The 24503-nt window shown below is 39.3% G+C and overlaps 1 protein-coding gene and 1 gene segment (V, D, J or C); both read right to left on the reverse strand.

The window, feature by feature from the left end:
- LOC121306509 overlaps positions 1 to 760 on the reverse strand; it is a 29219-nt gene extending 28459 nt beyond the window's left edge. The window contains 1 exon segment of the C gene segment in view: positions 632 to 760. Within this exon segment, the coding sequence occupies positions 632 to 731 (100 nt within the window).
- LOC121306486 (lysine-specific demethylase 6B-like) overlaps positions 1 to 24503 on the reverse strand; it is a 665627-nt gene that overhangs the window by 209492 nt on the left and 431632 nt on the right. The gene's annotated exons all lie outside the window — the stretch shown is intronic.

The following is a 24503-nucleotide window of genomic DNA, read 5'->3' on the forward strand; positions in this document are numbered from 1 at the left end:
CAATCTATAAACATGTTATTAATGATGCTATTAACAATTATAGAATATGATTATAAATAATAAGACTATTATTATACACTTTTGTCATTGTTTCTATTGCTTATAATTGCTTATAACAGATGTAGTCTTTTCTGGTCTGTTTGTTCTATGCTTGCCTGCCTGCCTGCCTGTCTGTCTGTCTGTATGTCTGTTTTTATATGTCTGTCTCACCAGTTGTATGGGGTTGCTTTGTTTTTGCAATACAGTTATTATACACTTTTGCCATTATTTATTTAATTATTTTAGCTTTTGTTTATAATCGCTTATAACGGATCCCTAAACTAATGTGTTACCCGTGTTCATATAGGCATGGAGGCTGGTTTCACAGACCCTGATTAGCACTATTCTTGGACTACCGTACCTTAAGATAACATTTTTGTAGCATTAGATTAATGCTATAATCTGATACATAACTGTCTGATATGATTGCTAACACACAAATAGAAACATTATTCATTGTTAATAAGATTTATTTTATTTTTTTTAGTGAACAAGCCCTCCCAAAAGCACACTTAACCGTGATGTCATGCAATTGGCATGTGGTGTAAAGACTAAATCACTCAGATCGTTGACTTTCAAGGTGGTCTCTTACCTAAAACAGTTAGTCTGGTGCCATCCCCGAAGTACTGTTCCCTGTTACTACACACTGTCTCCCAGCTATAGCAAAACCACCAACTGCAGGTGCTCGTCATCTACAGTAACCAGCCTACATACTTAGAAATGAACAAACTAAACACTTTGACAATCTAAATTAACATAAGAGATATGTATTTTTATAATTGTGCTTAATCCCTAGCATTAACACGAGCCACACCGAAGATGCAGAATTATCATCACTGTTTATTTAACACAGATGTCTGTCTGACAACCAGAATACAGAATCATGCCATGTACTTTCTCTATAAAACACAGTTTTGCTTAAGCCTGTGTGCAGCTAATGTACCCTGGGGCTAACTGTTTTAAACACTACATTTCTGTCAGGTTTTACAGACCCTGATTAGCACTGATCTTGAACTAATGATATCTTGGGTAAAGCTGTCCAAGACTAGTGCTAATTGGGGTCTGTGTAACCTGCAATGCATGCAAACCTGTAGAGTAAGTTAGCTGTTTTGTAAATATTAGACTGTAATAACAGAGTTCTCTATTAACTGACAATGTTTGCAACTGCACTAAACGCTACTGTATGCCATTCACTTGAACTAGAATAATAGACTATAACCTGACTACATAAAATACAACATATACTATTCCACTCAACAAAGTGTATCAGAGACATGAATTAATCAACCAACTAGTCTGTCTGGATTGAAGTACTTCATTGCTAAAATATGTTCATCATTCTTACCTAGCACTGTGAGTTTGGTTCCTTTTCCGAAGTAAGCTGGCTGTGTGTTCACACTGTTTGGCAGCTGCAGTAAAACTGCCTTCACTCATCGGACACAGGTTTGCTTTGGGCTGACTGCCACAGCTAGCATTGTGTATATTCAGAAACAAGATTATGTGTACAGTGCTGTACAATATTTTACACAATCGCTTGGAATTGGTCTGTCATCAATTCGGTGAATATTTGTTTTGTTTTCTTACCTAGAACTGTGAGTTTGGTTCCTTCTCCAAAGTAAGCTGGATAGTTGTTCACACTGTTTCACAGCTACAGAAAAACTGCCTTCCCCCATGAAACAAGGAGCTTTGGACTGACTGTCACACAAACTTTTATAGAGCTTCATACTTGTGAACATCCACAAGCAAGATTTAATAATGTGCATGGTAAAGTGCTTTAGATAATGCTAAAACTTGGTTCATCATGAGTTAGGGGATATTCGTTCAGTTTTCTTACCTAGAACTTTGAGTTTAGTTCCATACCCAAAGTAAGGCTGGTTGAGATTCACACTGTTTCATAGCTAAAGACAAAACCTACCATCACCCATTCAAAATAAATGAGAGGCAAATCAAAATCAAAACTCCATATTCTAGACATTAATTAGCTTGCTTTTAAAAGGGACAAACAAGCATTCCCCTTTTAAAATACACACAACTGGAATTTCCCAGTGTTGTAATGGTTTATTATACCAAGGCCATAAAACTCAACTAGAATTGCACTTATTGTAACAGAAAAAAAAAATGCCATTACATTTCTATATTTTAAAATTTCAAGTAACTTACCAAGAACTCTTAACCTGGTTCCTTCACCAAAGTAAGCTTGGCTGGTACTGCTGAGCACAGTCATAAAAGACTCTCAGATATCAGTGTTCAAAGATATTTACAGTATCATCCCAAATAATTGGACGGGATATAGACAGATGAGCTAGGAGAGCATTAACCCCCTCCAGTGCCCATATAGACCAGCAAGCCAAATCACTATGCTGCTCACTATGCTTCTATAACCTAATCTTGAATGAACATTCCATTAGTTTTCTTACCCAGAACTGTGAGTTTGGTCCCTTGTCCAAAGAAAGCATGTTCAGCATTCACACTGTTTGACAGTTATAGAAGAAGTTGGGCTCACCCATAAAATACCAAGGGGGTTTGGGCAGAACACCAGGGAACATTTGCTCAGCTTTAATTGAGTTTTTACCCTGCTTAAAAATGTACTGTCGTATTCTGGCGCCAGGTGAAAACTGCTTAATAGTATCACTGGTCAATTGAACAAATTGTAGTGAAAAAATGACATTTCCTTGTTAACAATACATCTGCTTAATGCGATCAAAATGAAGGTGCACAAACATTATCACATTAAGAGTTTTCACTGTAAAAGCAAAGTTCAGCTATCGTAAAATACTGTGAAACACAGGCAACTGTATAACAGCAATAGTAGCACAAGCGGACCGTGGTAAAACTTATAGATGGGATGCTTGTGCAAATTCACAAATCAGCTTTCATTGTGTTTATCCAGGAGCCTCTCTGACTAAAGTACAGCATTTCAAACGATCTTGAATTTGAAAGATATTTAATCGGTTTCTTACCAAGAACTGTGAGTCTGGTTCCTTTTCCAAAGTAAGCTGGGGTGTTTGTGTCACACCGTTTTACAGCTACAGAAAAACTGCCATTAAACACGGTTGGGGTTTGGGCTGACTGCCAAGGCAAACTTTAAAAGAGCTTTTATCCTTCACTGAGGTTTTTAGACTGCTTGCGGTGTAGGCAAAGTGCAGAAAAGGACTGTGAAAGAATATGCACGTACAAGAACATGGTATACGCCTTGTATATATGTTACTGAAATAATTAAAAGAAACGCAATCAATTCAAAGAGAACCGTTTCAACTAGAAATCTTTCTCATTTTCTTCAATCACTGAGAAAACCTTCTAGTTGAAACGTGTCTCATAAATAGATTCCATTTCTTTTAGCATTTATAAATGTTCCACTATTGATTGTATAACAGTGAAGGGTGATGATGCATTGCAAAGTGCTATAAGGGAATATTCACAAACCAGATTCCATTACAAGTTGCAATAATCAACGCTTAACTAACTTTCATTCCTCAACTGATTCCTAGCCTGGCCAGGCAGTTATAAGTAATGGCTAAGTAGGGGCTCTTATTAGTTAGTGATAAGTTGACTGGACTTCTCAACCAACTCTCAACCTTAAACTTAACTTATCAAATCAGTTATTGTTTTGGCATCCATTGAGTAAATATGTTTTTTTTTACAGGAACCTCTCTTGTAAAAATTAAATATTTAAATTCATTTTGTTTTGAATTCGAAAAATATTTAATCAATTTCTTACCGAGAACTGTGAGTTTAGTTCCTTTTCCAAAGTAAGCTGGCTGGTTGTTGTTCACATTGGTTCAGAGCTACAGAAAAACTGCCTTCCCCATTAAACACAGGTGGGGGTCTGTGCTGCCTGTCATGTCAATCTTTAATTATGCATGTGAATATCTACAAACAACAGCCTGTTATGTGCACAGTACAGTTCTTTACATAATAGCTTGACATTGGTCCTTCAAGAATTAAATGGATATTCTATCTGTTTTCTTACCCAGAACTGTGAGTTTGGTTCCTTCTCCAAAGTAAGCTTGGCCGAGGTTCACACTGTTTCACAGCTACAGAGAAACTGCCTTCCCCCACAAAACCCATTTGAGCTACAGCCTGACTGACAAGGCACATTGTAATAGAGTGTTCAACCTTCACAGATGCTTGTTGTCCTATATTGCTACCATTGTAAAAGTACGGTATAGCAAAGCAAGGGCTATATATTCTTTAAGAACACAAAAACATTTACAACTTTGTCATCCATTTTCTATAGCTGGTTGATCTCAAAAGTCAGATCTTAAAGGATCCAAGTGATTAAACATCAAAAACACAACTACCTATTCCATCCCCTCCCCACTCTCTGTGTGAAGAAGAGACTCCTTCAGCAACATGACTAGGTAACCTATTCCATCCCCTTATAATATGTTAAAAGCTTGAATCATGTCCCTCTTAATTCTTCCATTAAACAAATTCTTCTAGAAGAATGTAATTGCTCGCAAAGCTAATTACCCCAAATAAACATTTCATGGAGGGGATTGCAAGTTGTTTTCTATTCATTTTTAAATTGTTCTTCGGAAATGAAGATTTAGAGTAAATAGCTTTGAGAATTTAATTTAAAGTCGGGTGTGGTAAAGACTGATATAAAAAGGGAAACAAAAATGACCGTTGAATGTGCACAGTATTTTAATGATGGCGGTTCTTGTAGGAACACATATCACCCTTCTTTATGTTTTGGGATCTAGTCTAGTAACAATTTAATCCTGTATTATTAAGAGATTTGTTTCAGTTTCTTACCTAGCACTGTGAGTTTGGTGCCATTTCCGAAGTAAGCTGGGTTAGCGTTCACATTGTTTGACAGCTGCAGTAAAACTGCCTTCCCAACCAGACACAGATGGGCTTTGGGCTGAGTGCCAAGGCAGACTTTAATAGCTTTTGTGGTATAGCAGTACCATGTTTAAAACTTCTATATACTGTAATAGTATGCATTTGAATAGCCACACATGATATTGTGGGGTATCTAGGGACCCCTCTGAATAAAAGGACAATACTTTAAATACACGCTTAAAATTAAAAGGTTCAGTTTCTGTGTTCTTACCTAGAACTGTGAGTTTGGTTCCTTCTCCAAAGTAAGCCTGCTGGTTGAAGCTCACGCTGCTTCATAGCCCAGAAAAAACTACCTTTGCCCATTAACGACAGGAGGGCTTTGAGCTGACTGCCAAGCATACTGCAATACATCTCTTTTTGTGAACTCATATACATTTCTATTAGGTTAGGCTTAGAACCATTGCTGAATTATTTTTCAATTTGTTTATTTCTTTCACTCACACGGTAAGTGAAAGTTGACAATAACATTTGAAAGCTGTTGTATACGTTACCCTTAAATATCTCACTGTTGTTTTATTCAAGCCAAGTGGATATTTATCATAGTGTCAACTGCACTAAACGGAATTGTGGAATAATATTAGCTTATGGTCATAAAAGTACTTCTTACCTAAAACTCTCAGCTTGGTGCCATTTCCAAATGTAGCTGGAGTGGTTTGAGCACAGCATGAAAGCAACGTCTTAAAAACTAAGCAGCTCTGCCTAACAGCACACCTCCTTCACTACAGACTCCAGACTGGAAAAACCACAAGAAACCAAGTCAAGCAGACAAATGTTTTAGCCAATGACATGAGGTCAAACTAGAAACATTTCAGACACTGCATTAATCAACGTAATTGAGATATAACTAGAAGAAACTAAGGAGACTTTTACATTGCTTGGTGTTAAGAAATATATAGCAATATATTTAATGATGGCTCTTTCAAAAATCATAATAACTTACGAAGAACTGTTAGTTTTGTGCCCTCACCAAAGTGTGCTTGGAGGTCAGTGCAGTGCTCAAGTGTCCTATCATACACTGGGGCACTAGAAAGCAGCAACAGGTGTTTTATATTGAAAACTTTGGGCACATACACTACCTTGGAAATCATGATGTACTTTTCCACATTTTTATAACGCTTTACTGCACAGAATGCTGGGTAATGCTTTATATTAAAGTGCTGCTTATTGATGTTTTATAAATATTTTATAAATGTATAATAATGCTTAATTACTATGTTATAGAGTGTTAATAAAGCATCATAGATGGTCTATAAACATACAATAGCCCTAGAAGGAATTATGATTAAGCATCCCAAAGTAGAGCAGGTGACTAAAAACTGTCCCCTTTATAAAACTGGAATTCTGTCTATGCTTATTGCATGGTTACAAGCCACCTATAATGTTTTATTAACACTCTATATCATAGTTATTAAACATTTATTATACATTTATAAAACATTAATAAGCAGTACCTTAATAGAACGTGTTATCGAATGCTTTAACCGCAGTGCATCACAGGACAGTTATACAATCTTAAACGTCTTCTTCGTACAGCACATTAACTGCAATTGCTTCGGTGAGTGTATTCATCATTTGGAATGACGAATGAAGGAACTCGCTGAAACATGTGTGAACTTGACCTAGTTTCTCCATAGTCTTGCTCCTCAAAATGATCATGTCTTTTTCAGGGTGAAAATCTTTGTGTTGAAATGTTTCTGTGTTCTTACCTAGAACTGTGAGTTTGGTTCCTTTTCCAAAATGAGCTGGTTCGTAATTGTTCACATTGTTTGACAGCTGGGAAAAAACTACCTTTGCCTATAGAAAGGGTGCGTGGCTGTCTGCCAGACACACATACAGCACACACAAAGGAGATCTCTGTCACCACATGCATAGCTACAGTTAATAAGAGTACCCACTAAGTCATTACAACTGAATACATTCAAATCCAGACCTAGCATTCAAATCACAAACTCATCTTGAATTCATCAAAAGCACTGTTGGTGTTGGGTTTCTAATGTAACACGTGTTGAATGTGTTCCACTGTATTTAATGTACTATTCTATGCATTCTGCTCTTTCCACTGTATTTAATGCACTATTTCATGTATTCTGCTGCTATCATGTATTCTGCTCTTTCCACTGTATTTAATGTACTATGCATTGTGTTTTTTTACTGTGTGTCATGTATTATGCATTTTGCTGAATTTAAAGTATTATGGATTTTCTTGTTTTTGCTGCATCTTGTAAAGTGCTTTGTGAGGGTGGTCCACTATGAAGGGAGCTATATAAAATAAAGATTGGAACATAAACAAAATGACCTAAAATTATTTATATCTCCTTCAGACACTGCGTGTATAATTGTACCATGTTACATTTCCTATCTATGTATCTATTTTATATATATATTATATATATATATATATATATATATATATATATATATATATATATATATATATAGGCAGGGCAATTTCACACAAACTGTTCTAAAATATCTAAAACTGTAATTAAAAAATCGTGAACAGAGGGGATACATAAAATAAACAGCCACCTACATTTTTCAGAGTAGTATTACTTCAATTTTAATTACAGGAGGTTAGCACAGTGCTGTCAGCGCTGCGTAATAATTCATGCTTAATTCATATAAATTCAATATGAGTTCACTCATTAAGTAGGCAATGTGTGTGAATGCATATGTAATTGCATAGTTTTCTTAATCTAACATATCCAGTTACCTATATTTGTCAGAGTGATATTAGCTTGTTGCAGGTATATCTGTTTTCTTACCCAAGACTGTGAGTTTGGTGCCGTTTCCAAATGCAGGCTGAGTGTATGAGCACAGCAACAAACAGCCAGCATTAAAACATGGAGCTCTACCTAAAAACAGACCTGCTGGACTGCAGACTGAAGATCAATCGAATCAGACAGGAGGCAAGAAGAACCGGTTTTCAAATGTATGCAAACGCTGGGCAATTGTACTCAGCTATCAATATAACCTGTCTACATTACATTACGAATTTGCAAGTGAACTGAGTCTGCATCTGTCTTGTGTATCATAGATATCTGTTTCTGTGTTTGATGAGAATATCAGGATTCCAGAAGTCATTCAATACGTTCTAAACTGCCAGCAGAAACATTTGCCGTCTTGAGGTAACCCTATCAGCTGAAACGCTGGTCTGTTTGATTCACTTTCTTCTAGTTTCAATAACACTGATGAAGACACTAGCTGAAATGATAGTCTGCCTGACTTTGTTTCTAATAATTTTACCCCAGAAACTATAATTATTTACCAAGAACTGTTAGCTTTAAGTCTTTAATAAAGTAAAAATAATCATACTGTGTTTTCAAATATTGAAATCTTGTAAAGTAAAACCGAAATATTTGGAGACATTTTTAAAAAATAGCACGATTCTTACCGAGAACGGTCAACCTGGTCCCTTCACCAAAGTAAGCTTCCCTGCCACCGCTAGCACAGTGCTGAGGCCTCAATCAAAATACACTGTACAGGACAAGGCATTCTGTCTGTAGGGATAATTAGACTCATACACCCTCACTCACTGGACCCAGCGAAACAGACAACGAAGTTCAATGAAAGACAGTTTTAGATGCGTTCAGGCATTAGTGTTGCTGTTTGACCAGTTTTATAAACTATAATGCCTTGAGGTAAAAATATAATGCCGCTTTCATATCCTCCTCACAGCACATTTTGATTACAGAACAAACAATGGAAATTAAAGTCAGATAAAGTTTCTTACCTAGAACTGTAAGCTTGGTACCTGGACCAAAGATAGCTTGGTTGGCACCACTGGCACACTGGTACAGTCCTCAAACAAAATTCACTTGAAAGAACTTCAGAATTAGCTACTACTATTCTGCAAGTAGTACACACAATTATGAGCGTACATTTATTTATTTATTATTGCTGCTTTAGTAACTTTATTTTATCTTTCTGAAAAAAAAATTGCTAATGATTTAGAGTCGCTTTGAGAATCTAGACCTAATATTTAAAAAAAAAAAAATACAATTACACTGTTCCGCTATAAGCACAGTTGTTTGTCGTGATCTGAACTAGGTCAGTTTGTATTGTAAAAACAATATTGACTTACCAAGAACTGTTAGTTTTGTGCCTTGCCCAAAGTAATACTGGGTGTTGGCACAGTGGTGAGTGATCATGCAATTTAAGAACTCATGCTGGTAATGTACTACAGAATTTATAAAAACAAGTCGTTTCTTACCTATAACTGTTAATTTAGTGCCTTCACCAAAGAATGCTTGCCCAGCACCAGTTTGCACAGTGATACGGTCACCAATAAAAATACACAAGACAGAACCCACTAAGCTGTGGTATATAACCCTATAGCCTGCTTGTGTCAGTAACAACTGGTTTTGTTAAGCTATAAACCCACAGGTCAGACTCTCACGATGTGCAATCGCTTTGTTTCAGTATAACTGCAGTTATGTATAAAATTACAACTACTTACCAAGAACCGTAACAAGAAATATCATTCAGCTTCAAGGCTCTTCTTGGAGTTCATTTTGTTAAAATAGTGCAGAAGAATAAAGGTATGTATTTCCTTACCTAGAACTGTCAGTTTTTTGCCTTCTCAAAGTAAGCTTTGTAATTAGCACAGTGTTTACGTGCTATGTCTAAAAACACGAACTACCTCTGAAAACTAAAAAACTTTAGTGTAAGGAAATGCTATAAACAGCCAAGCATGCATCTATAAACATGTTATAACCTATAATAAACAGTTTATAATAATGTTTCATTCAAAATGTGACGAAACATACAATATTCAGTTTAATATGACCCCATACCTGACTTGTTTTCATTTTTACATTTATTAATGTTTAACTTACCTAACACTGTCAACTTGGTCCCTTTCCCAAAGTAAGCTTCGTAGCCCGCACAGTGCTAGCCCTCATAGAAATAATAGCCCAGGTATACATCATTCAAACACAAGCTCTGCTGCTGTACAGTGCTAACCAAGAAACCTGAAACAGTCAACGTGGTCTCTTGTCCGAACAGCTCCAAATAATGCCAGAACGGACTTTCCTCGCACGCCAGGCATCATAAAATGTGTCCTGTTCATTTTGCACCTCATTGTTCACTGTTTGATCTGATTAGACATTTCAAGAAACAAGAACCCTAACTTACCTAGTACAGCTGCTCAAAAATAGGCAACGGAAAATGTATCTCCCAATGTATCATCAACTTACCAGGAATGTGCTCAAACTAAACAAGATACCTCTTTCTGATGCCCGGCATGTACATGATATACATGCTAATATGTTAGTTACAATAGAAGAGTTCTTTTATTATTGAAATGCTAACTTACCTAAAACAGAAAGTTTAGTCCCCTTTCCAAAGAATGCTGCACTTCCAGTAGCACACAGTCAAATCCAGTGACAAAAATATACTCATGTATAAAATCCTAGCCCTGGAGCCTCATTGTAATAAAAATATACAGAGTTAATCCTGAAATCGAGTCTCAGTTGTTGTAAAATGGAAAAGGCGTTCATTTTGACGGTCAATTCATAGACGTTAATATTTCAGATCTCTATTCCAACTCCGGCTTTATGACAAATATATATTTCATAGCCAAGGCTCCAACTAGCATTCAAAATTAATAAAAGGTAAACTTATCCAAGAAAAAAACTAAAACAAAAAACACCCCAGAATTAATCAATATACTTTTGGGTACACACACACACACACACCCACACACATTATATTGAAATTGGTTATTGAGTGAACTTACCTAAAACAACAAGTTTTGTTCCTTTTCCGAAGTATGCCTCACTGCCGGAGTCACATTGTTTTATCCAGTGACAAGAATGATTCTATGTATAAAACAGCAGCAAAGTAGCTTTACTGCTTAGAAATACAGCTGTCTTCCTGAAGTCAAGGCACATTTAAATCCATGGTTTTCACTGAACATTGTAATTTTGCGCACCGATATTTAAACTCTGTCTTGAGTTTAAAAATCGCTCAAGCTTCACACCAGTATAAATCCAAAATCTGTTGTTTTTTTTATAACCAAGGTTAATATTCCATGTGGTAATTTGTGAGTGCTCCCTAGCGTGTTCTCCAGAGGGAGGTACAGTGCCAGTGATGCCCATCTTGTTCTCCACAGGCAGGCACAGTGCCAGCGTTGTTCAGCAGTGCAGGCTGCCTGCTTCACGCTGAGGTTTTTGTACAGCTAGTCAATGGGAATGTATCACCGTGTCCCCCCTGTCCCCACAGCGTTAGACTGTCATACAAAAACCAAGCAGCTCACAGCGGCAACTTCCTGTGCTGTCTGACTCTAAGCTCTGAGAGCTGTCAATACAGACAGTCTGTATTTCTACAGAGCCCACTCTCTACAGGAAGGGTGTCTGTGCAGGTAATACCCACCCACTGGGAGGAAATGACACGGCACTGACCCATAAATAGCAACACTCCTTATAGCAGAGCACTCATTGAGAAAGTGGCAGCATCCTCCTGAAAAGAGAAGTAAACACCCGCCTATATAAAGGGTTAGCATGAGGAATGGAGGGGGTATAAGAAGTAGCAAATATTTTGCTGTGTTAGAAGCACATGGTTATTATGGTCACGCTTTAGAGTTAGGGTACATTCAGTATTATGGGCTTGTTACGACATCTTTTAATTTAAGTGTTTTATCTCCCCTACATTCATAACCCTTTCATAACCCTGTAGGATTTGTTTAAGTCTTCATCGTCAGTCTCTCTTGTCCCCAGTGAATTGAAAGAACACTTGGATCTGCATTAACAGCTAAACCAGCTCTATCTTTTACACAAAAGGTTTCCAATGTGCATGTGTATAAGTGAACACCGAGTAACACACAGTATGACGATGGTTAACAGCAGAGTAAAGAGAACTTTGGCACTCAAGGGGGGTTGGTATGATTCTATGACACCTGCTGTACAATTGTAAGCCTCCGTGCCATAGAAAGTTAGAGTATGCATTATAATAATCAAGAAATACATTATTTGAATAGTCCTGGTATGTGTATATATAATGTGGACCTTTTTTCTTGCAAAAAACAGAACAAACTTAATTTGTAGTGAACTTTTTTCTAGACAAATAGGCTTTATACTTGCATTTTGGAACCAACCAATTCTCACAATTGTAATACTACTACTACTACTAATAATAATCATAATCTTAATAATATCAAGGTTTTAGTACAACTTGAATGTAAAAGTCACCTTTAAAATACTGGCCTCAGTTTTCCTATGGACTCCAGTGCAGTAGCTGCTAAGACCTAGGAGTTTTTGTTGACTCAGAAATGTCTTCATCTAGGCAATGTGGGGAAGCTATAAAAAAGGCTAACAAGATACTCGGATACATTGTGAAAAGTGTTGAATTTAAATCAAGGGAAGTAATGTTAAAACTGTACAATGCACTTGTAAGACCTCATCTTGAATATTGTGTGCAGTTCTGGTCACCTCGCTATAAAAAAGATATTGCTGCTCTAGAAAGAGTGCAAAGAAGAGCGACCAGAATTATTCCGGGCTTAAAAGGCATGTCATATGCAGACAGGCTAAAAGAATTGAATCTGTTCAGTCTTGAACAAAGAAGACTACGTGGCGACCTAATTCAAGCATTCAAAATTCTAAAAGGTATTGACAGTGTCGACGCAAGGGACTTTTTCAGCCTGAAAAAAGAAACAAGGACCAGGGGTCACAAATGGAGTTTAGAAAAAGGGGCATTCAGAACAGAAAATAGGAGACACTTTTTTACACAGAGAATTGTGAGGGTCTGGAATCAACTCCCCAGTAATGTTGTTGAAGCTGACACCCTGGGATCCTTCAAGAAGCTGCTTGATGAGATTTTGGGATCAATAAGCTACTAACAACCAAACGAGCAAGATGGGCCGAATGGCCTCCTCTCGTTTGTAAACTTTCTTATGTTCTTATGTTCTTATGTTCTTATTCTTCTAGTGTTAATTTAAGGTTTCACCATTTTTGTCTTTTTGAAAATATACCAAAATATTTTCTCCAGCAATGTTGACGCCCTGTTGCACTATGCCAAGTATGTACTCTTAGTTTGAAATTCGTGCCAAAAATATTTGCAGTTTTTTTTTTTTTTTCATACTCTCGCAAATATTTATGGCTTTACAGTATAATAATTTGAGTAGCACAGAATATCCTGCAGGGGGCAGTATTCGATAAGGTAAATGGCAATGCGTTAAACCATGACAGAAGCAGTTAAGCGGAATAACTCAGCACCTGCAGCTGCTTTTGTGTGGGTTTGGTGGGTACCTTTCATATCTTATCTGTAGCCCAGCATGCACAAGGAAGCGAGTTTACCAAAGTCTATCATGTTGTTATATACGGAACATTCAGCAGGGGGCAGCAGTGCTCAATCAGTGCCAATTTCTGAACAAAATAACAGATGCTTTGGCTAATGTTATTGAGGTAATGCTAGAAGAAAATGAATCAAGCAGACCAACTTCTTTTTTTATCAGATTGAAGCTCAAGAAGCCTGATTAGAGAGGAGAGACTTCTGGCAGCTGAGCATGCTGGTAACACAAGGTTAACAGCCCAGGTCACTCCTAGGGGTGAGTGCAGTAAGAAACTGAACACAGACTAGGAGGTGGATGCAATCTAAAACCAAGGCAGGTGTGTGTTCTGAGAAGCTGGCGGCTTTCCAGTTTGCATTGTTTCTTTCGTATAAAAATCAGCACACCATTTTAATTTGGACTGCTTCTCATCAACTTCAATCTCCAATTAATTTATTTTTCTTTTCTCAAATGCACAAATCGGCTGCATTGAAATAATCCATTCCCAACAACGTAAGAGGCTGACGTCACTGCCTTGTGGCTTTTGCTAGTGCATTGCTGCCACACGTGAACACCTCGCTGACAAAAACAAAAACCTTTGTGTTATTGTGCAATAGGGTGGGTGTATTTGCAATAGGGATTTGGTCAGGGGGCGGTCGTACATATAAAAACACATAGACATGCAAACACACTCGTTATTATAAGTAATAGACTTTACTCCAGTCACTGCTGAATGAGGACTTTCTTTTTTGTTGCTTTGACAGATGCCATTTTCATTTGCTGGACCCGACTTTATTGACATGGCAGGACCTTCAACACTAGGCTTCCTGTGATCAACGAATATATATATATATATATATATATATATATATATATATATATATATATATATATATATATATATGTGTGTGTATGTGTGTGTGTGTGTGTGTGTGTACTGTTTATAGTTGTTCTAGTTGCCTGCCACAGATATATTTATAGAAATAAGAGAAGTTTCCTCTAGATCAGTGGTTCTGAGGACCCCCCTGTGTCTACTAGACCTTTAATTGAACTGATAATTTGCTAAATTAGACCTTATTAATTGTTTTCCTCTCCTACAAAGCTGCAGAGTTCAAGTTACTTATAAAATGTTACAGCTGACTTGAAATCTGCAACTGTTTAAGAGCTGAAAACAGGTAGAGTGGTCTAATTAAGCAAATTATCAATTCAACTAAGGGTCTGGTTCAGTAATTGAGAGCTTGGTTGGAATGAAAACCAGCAGCCACTGGGGGTCCCCAGGACCAGGGTGGAGAAGCACTGCTCTAGTGTGCAGCTGTGTATTGCCTACAGCACAAGAATAAACATCTGTATCTGTTCACTAAGGGATGCTAGCTCTTACTTTTAAGAAGACATCGGCTGATCATCTTGTCACATCTAATCGCAAGCTACAAGCCGGCTGTCAGAAGCACTTCCCTCTCAGCTGTGTCAGAGCTGGGCTGCGAGCGTCAGTTTTTGTAAAGCTGTGATGCAGTTCTGTGTCAGTGTGATACTCGATGCACAGAAATACACGGCAGTGTCTTCAGATGTTAAGCTCTCTATTTCTAAAGAAGAGTGGTAGGTGTCTGGTCTTATTATATCAAACTTGGATTCAAACCCTTTTTCTAGTTCTTTGCTGTTCGCACTAGATGAATAACCTATTAAAGTTAATCCTCTGTCTCTGGCTTGCCGGTACCAGTAGATTTGGTAGTGAGTGCTTTGATCATGTTTGCAGTTTATCGTCACATTTTTTCTTTTGCTGTTCAACAAGATCTCGGGTGTCTGAGTGACAGTCACTGCCTGAGAAAAACCTGTGAAAGAAGACAATAACAGGTCCAATGTTAGATAAATAGACAAGCAAGAAGACTAACAACTAATTAGAACATGGCAGTAATTTGCAGGATAATAAAAATAATAATAATAATAATAATAATAATAATAATAATAATAATAATAATAATAATAATAATAATAATTTTAAAAATGGTAAAACATGACTAAAATGTCTTACTAGTAATAGAAATCAGCACAGTGAGTGAACAGAACAGAGTGGCCATGTCTGTAACACACACGCACAGAGCAGAGCAGAGCAGACTCTCACACTGAAACACACAGCAGCCACTCCAAGAGCACAACGACTAGAAAGTGACGTCTTACAGGAAGGTAACCAATACATACATCGCTGTCATTCAAGAAAGGCCCCACCTTTGTCTGCAATATTTTATGCTCCCAGTTTTGCAATGTATCTTCCAACAAAGAAAACCTTATCAGGGCAATTAGGCAGTGTTTAGGATACAGATTTGCCTTCTAAAATATGTCATTTTTATCAGAGTTCAGGATATTACTTTGGTTGAGAAAACTTTCTGATGGAATGTGTTTATCAATAAAAACACTTTTCTTGTTTAGTGTGCTTTAGTACTTCTTTATTAAAAAATAAACTGACACGCTCACAAAAGCTTGTGATTTACTGTACAGCAGCTTCCAGATATTCACTCTAAAGCCCCTTTCACACTGGCATGCTGTACTTGGGTCGAACCTTACCTATGTCACGACCCCGTGTGTCGTGGGTCAGCGACGTGATTTTTCACTGCTTTTGAGGGAGCAGGATCGACCTGGGTGACAGACACAAGCACACAACGCAAGTGTCAATGCCCCTGAAGCAGATTGTTACAGACGCTTCCATCCAAGCACCTCTGGTTTGAACCGTCGGCCCAAATGTTGATCAGAGCAAAGGTTTCTTCGTCCCTGCTGCAAATCTGGCTCACGCTGTGTCTCAGTCAACACAAATACGGCTGAACAGATTAAACAGAAGCGTTCCTTGCGGCAGTGAAACCTTCACGCAGGAGTGGCTGTTTGTTATTGCGTCCGCTCACGAACGGCCATCGTGCACTTTGTCTGGCTCAACCTGGGTCAAAGCGTGTCAACCCACATCCTGACGTGGGTCGCTGGGACCAGGGTCAACCCGGGTAGGACCCAGGTATGTGGTTTCACACTATGCGGGATTGTGACCCGGGTAGCAGCACCAGTGTGAAAAAGGCTTAAGAATCCAAGCGGTAGGCTACAACACCCCTTTAAATCTTATTTTAATCATTTTGGAAGTGGGCAGTGCGCACAGTCTTCCTCACATTCCTATCAGTTGTTTGGGTGAGATTGCTCCTGTCTGTTGCAAGCCTTTACTTATTGTACAGCTTGACTCGGTTCACTGCTTATTGCAGGTTTACTCTTGTTCGGGGCCTCAGCTTACAGTTTCGATACTTTTGCATCATTATTTTAAGTTGTATCTATACACGTAGTACACATTTAAACTAGGTCTACACACAGACAATAACAGCCACATCAGACTCAACCACTTTTTAGTTTAACTTAAAGAATACCAGCTTTATCTAATTCATATGATGCGTTTTTAGCCTCTCACTTGCCGGTACCAGTAGATTCTGAGGTGAGTGTTGTTATTGTGCTCACAGTGTATGATTACAGCCTCTTTTGTGCTGTGTATTAATAAGACTACGGGTGTCTGAGTGACAGTCACTGCATGAGAAAAACCTGTAAAAAAAGAGAAATATTAGGAAATAACTGAATATAACTGACAAACATAACAATTGTTAGTAAATGCCCATTTTTATAGTAATAATAATAATAATAATAATAATAATAATAATAATAATAATAATAATAATAATAATAATTAGTGATGAGTAATAATAATAATAGCACAAAAGAAAGCAGCCAGCATCTCATCATGGGTGTTACTTTTGTTAATGCGTTAGGAATTTGATACCTTTCTTTGTTTTTAATAAAACTAGGTGAGTGCTCAAATGTGCTTATGGCACCTCCTTCTGTTGCAGTAGAAGAACTGCAGTGATACAATTCAAATCTATTCACAAGTTACAAGCCAGCTACTGCATCAGTGATCTTATCTAGTAAGGCTCTGCAGTTCAAGCCTCCAGGTATCCCCTTCCCTTTCAGAGCTGGGCTGCAAGTGTCAGTTTTTGCAAAGCTGTGATGCAGTTCTGTGTCAGTGTGATACTCGATGCACAGAAATCCACAGCGGTGTCTTCAGACTTCACACTCTTTATCTCAAAAGAAGATCTTTTGACTTCAGGTCTGTGAATAGTGAAGCCGGATTCAAACCCTGCTTCATACTGTTCATCATCCTTATTCAATGAATAAGCGATTAAAGTCAACCCTCCATCTCTGCCTTGCCGGTACCAGTACAGATAGTAGCGATCAGCGGCATCATGTACACAGTGTAGCACTGCAGGCTGTCCAGTCCCGCTCAATAAGAAGATAGTAGGAGTCTGAGTGACAGTGACTGCAATAGAAAAACCTGCAAATAGAAAAATTAGAAGAGATGATGAGATACATGGATAGACTGACAGGCATTTGCAAATATCATCCTTATTGAACATGTTAATATCAATAAGAATAAAGACAATTATAAATAATAATGCAATTCCATTTGTCAATTATAATTTCTGTTATATAAAATTCAGAAATTTCTTACTGGTAATAGAAATCAGCAAAGTGATTGAACAGAACAGAGTGAGCAGGTCTGTAACACACACACACACACACACACACACACACACACACACACAGCAGAGCAGACTCTCACACTGAAACACATGAGAGCCACTCTGAGGTGAACGACTTGGAAGGAAGTGATGTCATTGAAGGTAACCTACACTTGACTGCATTTGTTTTGTATGCTGTAACCAGTGACACTGTAGCTGTAAGTCTGTGACACTGTAGCTGTTAATCAATTCATTGCAACACCTTTCTGTCTGAAAAGTCTAGTGGAAGCTAGTGTGTGCATGTGGCACCCTCTAGTGGTGCAGTGTGGAATGTAGGAAATAATCCAGTTCCTTTAACCTTTTCAGACACAGTGACTTCATATGGGGATGGATAATTTCATGCAACAGTTAATGAGAATTTGAATCATTCTAATTCTAGATCTCTGATTGATATTGGCATCATTGTTCTTGATGATCAATCTAACCAGTTGCCAAAATTACTCTAATTGTAAATTTTTCCTGTCTCTCTTAAAAAATGAATAAATAAAAATGCACGCTATTCTATTACACAATCACAGTCAATTTCAGTTTCTAATTACTTGTATTACAATATTTATTGCTAAAAAAATAACAATAAGAAAATATAATAATTTCCCACCTCCAACTGAACAAATATGTCCTTATTATTACTTCCAAAAATCTCCAGAAGCACATGCTTATTTACGAAATATATCTCAAAAGATTATACCATAAATAGGTTTGTTTCTAGATTATGCTTCATTTTCCTTTTTTGTTAATTTACTACTTTATAAGTTTTCTTGGACCGAACAAGAATGGCCACTGGAGGAATATAGCTGGACTTTTTTTCCCCTCTGCTACAACGGTTTTGTCTGGAAATTTCCATTTACTAACTCACAGTTAGACAGTAGAGGGGACAGTTACACACCCCTAGTGGTCAATTCTAAAATATCTCAGTTCAGAGATAATGATTAAAAACGCTGTGGTCTAGTAAACCTGTTCAATAAGGATGTAAGCAGAAACAGCAATAGAGAATTATAGGAAACACACACGGTATTAAAACAGATCAGAGATTAAATATTCTGAATATAGCAGAGTTATAATATCACAGACATTGTTTAGTAATAAGTGAATCAGACAGGTTCATTAAAGAAACAAAACAAAACATGTTGGCGGCAATCCCATTTGCCTGTAGCATTGAGCAGATGTCAGTTTGTGTACAGCAGCAATCTTATTCTGCACCAGTGTGCTTCACTAGTTGCACAGTAGTACACAGCGCTGTGTTCAGACCTTAGAGTCTTTATCTTTAGAGAGGAATCAGTATTTTTTGGTCTTTTCACTTCATAGCCATCTTTAAAGTTTTCTTCGTAAGTAGGCTCCTGGTTTGCGCCAGGTGAGTGGGCTATCAATGCCAGCTCTTCTTTCTTGCCCTGCCGGTACCAGAAGATGTTGAAGTAAGTGCCAGTGGTATCATCGGTTTCACAATTTAATTCTGCAGAATTTTCAGGGTGATCAAATAAGACCTCTGGCTTCTGTGTGACCTTGATTCCAAGTGCACAACCTGTGAAAAACAAAAGTCCATTTTGACAGATTTTGATAGGTAAATAAAACAGTTGTTCTGGTTTAAAATAAACTTAGGAATACAATTAGACAAATGTTTTAACAAGACATTTTATCTAGAATGTAAGCTAAAAAAGATGAAAATGCCCATTTAAAACACCTTACTATGCCATCATAGTGGCAAAACACCATAGTGAAAGAAATATAGAAAACTAGATGCATTTACATATTGTAGTGCAGTGTTTCAGCTGCTGCTTTACGAGCTGTAATTTACTGAGAATAAAACAGAACAATGAAACAATAGATTTAAGTAAGACGACATATCTAGTAAATGAAACAATTTTGTCATTAACGTTTCTTACTGGTAATAGAAAACAACACAGTGAGTGTACAGAACAGAGTGATCATGTCTGTAACACAGAGCAGAGCAGAGCAGAGCACTGCAGACTCACACTGAAACACCTGGCAGCCAGTCTAAGAGATGAACGACTAGGAAGGAAGTGATGCATTGACCAATATCAGACTCATTTTAGCGATTTTTAAAAATGTTTCTGGAGCGCCTTCAGTGGGGTTTTATTATCAGTCAGAAAGATCAGAACCTGCTTTAATTTTATTTGACAGTGTGGATTTTTACCTCTGAAAGTTGACAGCGCTGCAGTCAGCAATGCCCTAAAAAATAAGTATGAGCAACCAGCTTTGTGCTGGTCTATTATTCATGGAATCTAACATACACGTTATGGATACCCATTTATGCACGTTAGTCGGCACACCCTATTATGTACCCAGACACATGCAAATGTGACAAATTATCTCAGTGCACCACAAAATCCAATATGAATGCTTTCCTTAATTTTCAGATTGTATAGCAATCTCCTTGAAAATGTTTCCTGAAACAAATTCAAATATGTTTTCGTGTAAGATACAAAATAATCAGCCGTCATCAAGTGAGGCAAGTCCTCGAGAGGTGTCAAGTTTTCAGAGTTTTCCTCTCCTTTAAATGTACATTTGGAGTGCAGTGAATGAGGTAAAAATCTTGCCCTTAAAAATGTATCTCCTTATTTCCGACCTTTCTGATTTAGGGTTCTAAATCAATTTTGATCTATCTTTCTACCCATCTACCTAAAACAAAAACCTTTATACTGGTAAATGAAAATGCAGAGGGAGATGCTATGAGGGGCGTGCATCGCCTGCTCCAGAGGGAGACGCTGTGAGGGGCGTGCATCGCCTGCTCCAGAGGGAGACGCTGTGAGGGGCGTGCATCGCCTGCTCCAGAGGGAGACGCTGTGAGGGGCGTGCATCGCCTGCTCCAGAGGGAGACGCTGTGAGGGGCGTGCATCGCCTGCTCCAGAGGGAGACGCTGTGAGGGGCGTGCATCGCCTGCTCCAGAGGGAGACGCTGTGAGGGGCGTGCATCGCCTGCTCCAGAGGGAGACGCTGTGAGGGGCGTGCATCGCCTGCTCCAGAGGGAGACGCTGTGAGGGGCGTGCATCGCCTGCTCCAGAGGGAGACGCTGTGAGGGGCGTGCATCGCCTGCTCCAGAGGGAGACGCTGTGAGGGGCGTGCATCGCCTGCTCCAGAGGGAGACGCTGTGAGGGGCGTGCATCGCCTGCTCCAGAGGGAGACGCTGTGAGGGGCGTGCATCGCCTGCTCCAGAGGGAGACGCTGTGAGGGGCGTGCATCGCCTGCTCCAGAGGGAGACGCTGTGAGGGGCGTGCATCGCCTGCTCCAGAGGGAGACGCTGTGAGGGGCGTGCATCGCCTGCTCCAGAGGGAGACGCTGTGAGGGGCGTGCATCGCCTGCTCCAGAGGGAGACGCTGTGAGGGGCGTGCATCGCCTGCTCCAGAGGGAGACGCTGTGAGGGGCGTGCATCGCCTGCTCCAGAGGGAGACGCTGTGAGGGGCGTGCATCGCCTGCTCCAGAGGGAGACGCTGTGAGGGGCGTGCATCGCCTGCTCCAGAGGGAGACGCTGTGAGGGGCGTGCATCGCCTGCTCCAGAGGGAGACGCTGTGAGGGGCGTGCATCGCCTGCTCCAGAGGGAGACGCTGTGAGGGGCGTGCATCGCCTGCTCCAGAGGGAGACGCTGTGAGGGGCGTGCATCGCCTGCTCCAGAGGGAGACGCTGTGAGGGGCGTGCATCGCCTGCTCCAGAGGGAGACGCTGTGAGGGGCGTGCATCGCCTGCTCCAGAGGGAGACGCTGTGAGGGGCGTGCATCGCCTGCTCCAGAGGGAGACGCTGTGAGGGGCGTGCATCGCCTGCTCCAGAGGGAGACGCTGTGAGGGGCGTGCATCGCCTGCTCCAGAGGGAGACGCTGTGAGGGGCGTGCATCGCCTGCTCCAGAGGTAGTCGCTGTGAGGGGCGTGCATTGCCTGCTCCAGAGGGAGACGCTGTGAGGGGCGTGCATCGCCTGCTCCAGAGGGAGACGCTGCTGGTGGTGGAGGGGAGCAAAACGGCACAGACAGGGAGAAGTGCTTGAAATGGGATTTAAACAGCAAGCAGGAGCCCTTGCTTCTGACACCTGAACCGCCCCCATGGCAACAATAAAAGGGCAAGTGCTGTTATAAAAGTGGTGACTTTACTGGTGACTTTTAACTTAGCAAATCCCATTTTGATCAGGTAGTTATTTTTAGAGGAAGGTAAAAACTTTGCACAGCTCCAGTGATTCATTTGATGCGCTTCTGGTGCCCCCTGCTGTTGGAGGAGAAGCACTGCAGTACAACGATTCAGCTTATTCTAGCACAAGCTGCAAGCCTGCTATCAGTATGGGTGATCTCCTGTCAACAAGCTCTTCAAGTCAAACCTCGCTTCACACAGAGCAGGACATCTGCTGGCCCCATTCAGTTTGCCTGTAGCTTTGAGCAGATGTCAGTTTGTGTACAGCACTGATGCACTTCTGTACCAGTGTGCTTTGCTAGTTGCACAGTAGTACACGGCGCTTTGTTCAGAACTCAGACTCTTTATCTTTAAAGAGGAATGGGTGGCTGTTTTTCTTTTCACTTCATAGCCATCTTTAAAGTTTTCTTCGTAAGTAGGCTCCTGGTTTGCGCCAGGTGAGTGGGCTATCAATGCCAGCCCTTCTTTCTTGCCCTGCCGGTACCAGAAGATGTTGAAGTAAGTTGTATCATCAGTTTCACAATTTAATTCTGCAGAATTTTCAGGTTGATCAAATAAGACCACTGGGTTCTGTGTGACCTTGATTCCATGTGCACAACCTGTGAAAAACAAAAGTATTGACAGATAAGTTATACAGTACTAAAATTAAACCTTAACAGCGTGATCAAATTAGACAAACATTTGTACGAACTACTGTAAAACTTTTATGAACTAAAAAAAAGTACTATTTTATCATAGTGGCAAAACACTATAGCAGACAGGGCAAAACATGATTTTATACTGCATTATATTTTATAATAATAAAATGAAATAAGGAATTAAAATAAAAAGGCTCTTAATTTACATTTACATGTGCAGTAAATACAAAAATGCTGTCATATTAAAGTCAGAAGCATCTTACTGGTAATAGAAAGCAGCACAGTGAGTGAACAGAACAGAGTGACCATGTCTGATACACACACACTCTCACACTGAAACACATGGCAGCCACTGCAAGAGCACAATGACTAGAAAATGATGTCATTCTGAAGGCAACCAATGAGATCCTTGTTCTCTTTAAAAAGACCTGCAGTCTAACAGTAACTATAGTTACCGTTGCCAGGCGGTTTTATCCACAGTCATTTATGCCTAGGGTCATGTATGCATTTTGAAAGTAAACGTGAACTGATTTAAAGGGTCCTGGACGTGTAGTATTACTCTTTACTTACAACATGTAGTGAGATTTTGTCATTTGTTGAATGCCTCAATTTAACAATATCTTTACACCACAGGTTGAGCTAAATATTTGATTGTGCTTGTTTGTCAAATAAAGAAAAATAATGAAGTATGAAAAGTAGAAGTTATGTGCTTAGCATGCTAAAATACTAAAATGAGAGTTATCGTTTACACTTGTTTAGGTATCAAATATTTTTAAACAACATTCAAAACTTACGCAGCGGTAAATACAATTAATCATACAGTTCCCTTCCGTACCTGGAGGAATGCCTGAGGCTGAACCCCTTCCCTTTGAGAGCCCGGTGCGAGGGTCAGTTAGTGTAGCTCTGCTGGACGCACAGTAACACACGGCAGAGTTTTCCCACTTTAACACACACACACACACACACACACACACACACACACACACACACACAGCAGAGCAGACTCTCACACTGAGCCTGAATATGAAGATAATAAGTAGTGATCAAGGTCCTGCTAAACATTATGAAATGAAAACCTCACCCTGGATAAACAATAAAGAATTGAATCAGGTTAATCAGTTAATTCTATTGGCTTTTAAAACTCACACTGAGGAACTAGCAGTTACAAGGGAACTTACAAGGAAAATGGGTCTTTCATTGCTCAAAATTAACTGCTACGATTATACATTGTAACTATATAGAGCTGTATGTACAGAATAATTACAGTATAAGCCTACAGCATAGGATAGCAGGGATGATTTAGTTTACTTTTTCTGTTACAATGTCGCCCCCTGCAGCTCCTTCCATTACTACAGCACTAGAGCTGGTAGTAGAGAAGGCAGAGTGCTTTTTGCCAGGTGCTGCAGTGGGATTGTATCACTGTGTTTGCTCGCTGAGCAGAAGTACAGGGCACTGTCACCCGGCTCCAGTTTCTTAATCTTTAAAGAGCCTTTGTTTACTGCAGGTCTGTTGAATTCATATCTCTCTGCACTGAAGTCCTTTTCAAATTGTGGGTCACTGCCAAACACAGAGAATACTAGTAACTGAATCCCTTGTCCTCTCAGCTGACGGTACCAGTACATTTGATTGTAGTCAACACCACCATCGTGCTCACAGAACATCCCTGCAGAACCTCCTGCTCCCTGCAAGAGGACCTGGGGGGTTTGAGAGACTCCAATCCCCTGACTGGGGCCTGCAAAATAAAACAAATAAAAAAATAGTGGAAATATGTGAGATAAACATCAGTGGAAATTATCGGTATTGAAAAGGAAAATAAATCTCCCTTTCAAGATACCAAATTAAGAATAAACAAACCAAACAGAACCTAAAAACACCTGCTGATTTCATCTGTAATTTTATAAATGTGACACGTGTTTAAATATAGTCACAGTTCATACTTAATAATAGCTTTAAATATCAACCCTTTTGTAAATATTACTCGTCAGCATGTTTGTGT

Source organism: Polyodon spathula, chromosome 48, assembly GCF_017654505.1.
Source record: "Polyodon spathula isolate WHYD16114869_AA chromosome 48, ASM1765450v1, whole genome shotgun sequence".
Taxonomy (NCBI): Eukaryota; Metazoa; Chordata; class Actinopteri; order Acipenseriformes; family Polyodontidae; genus Polyodon; species Polyodon spathula.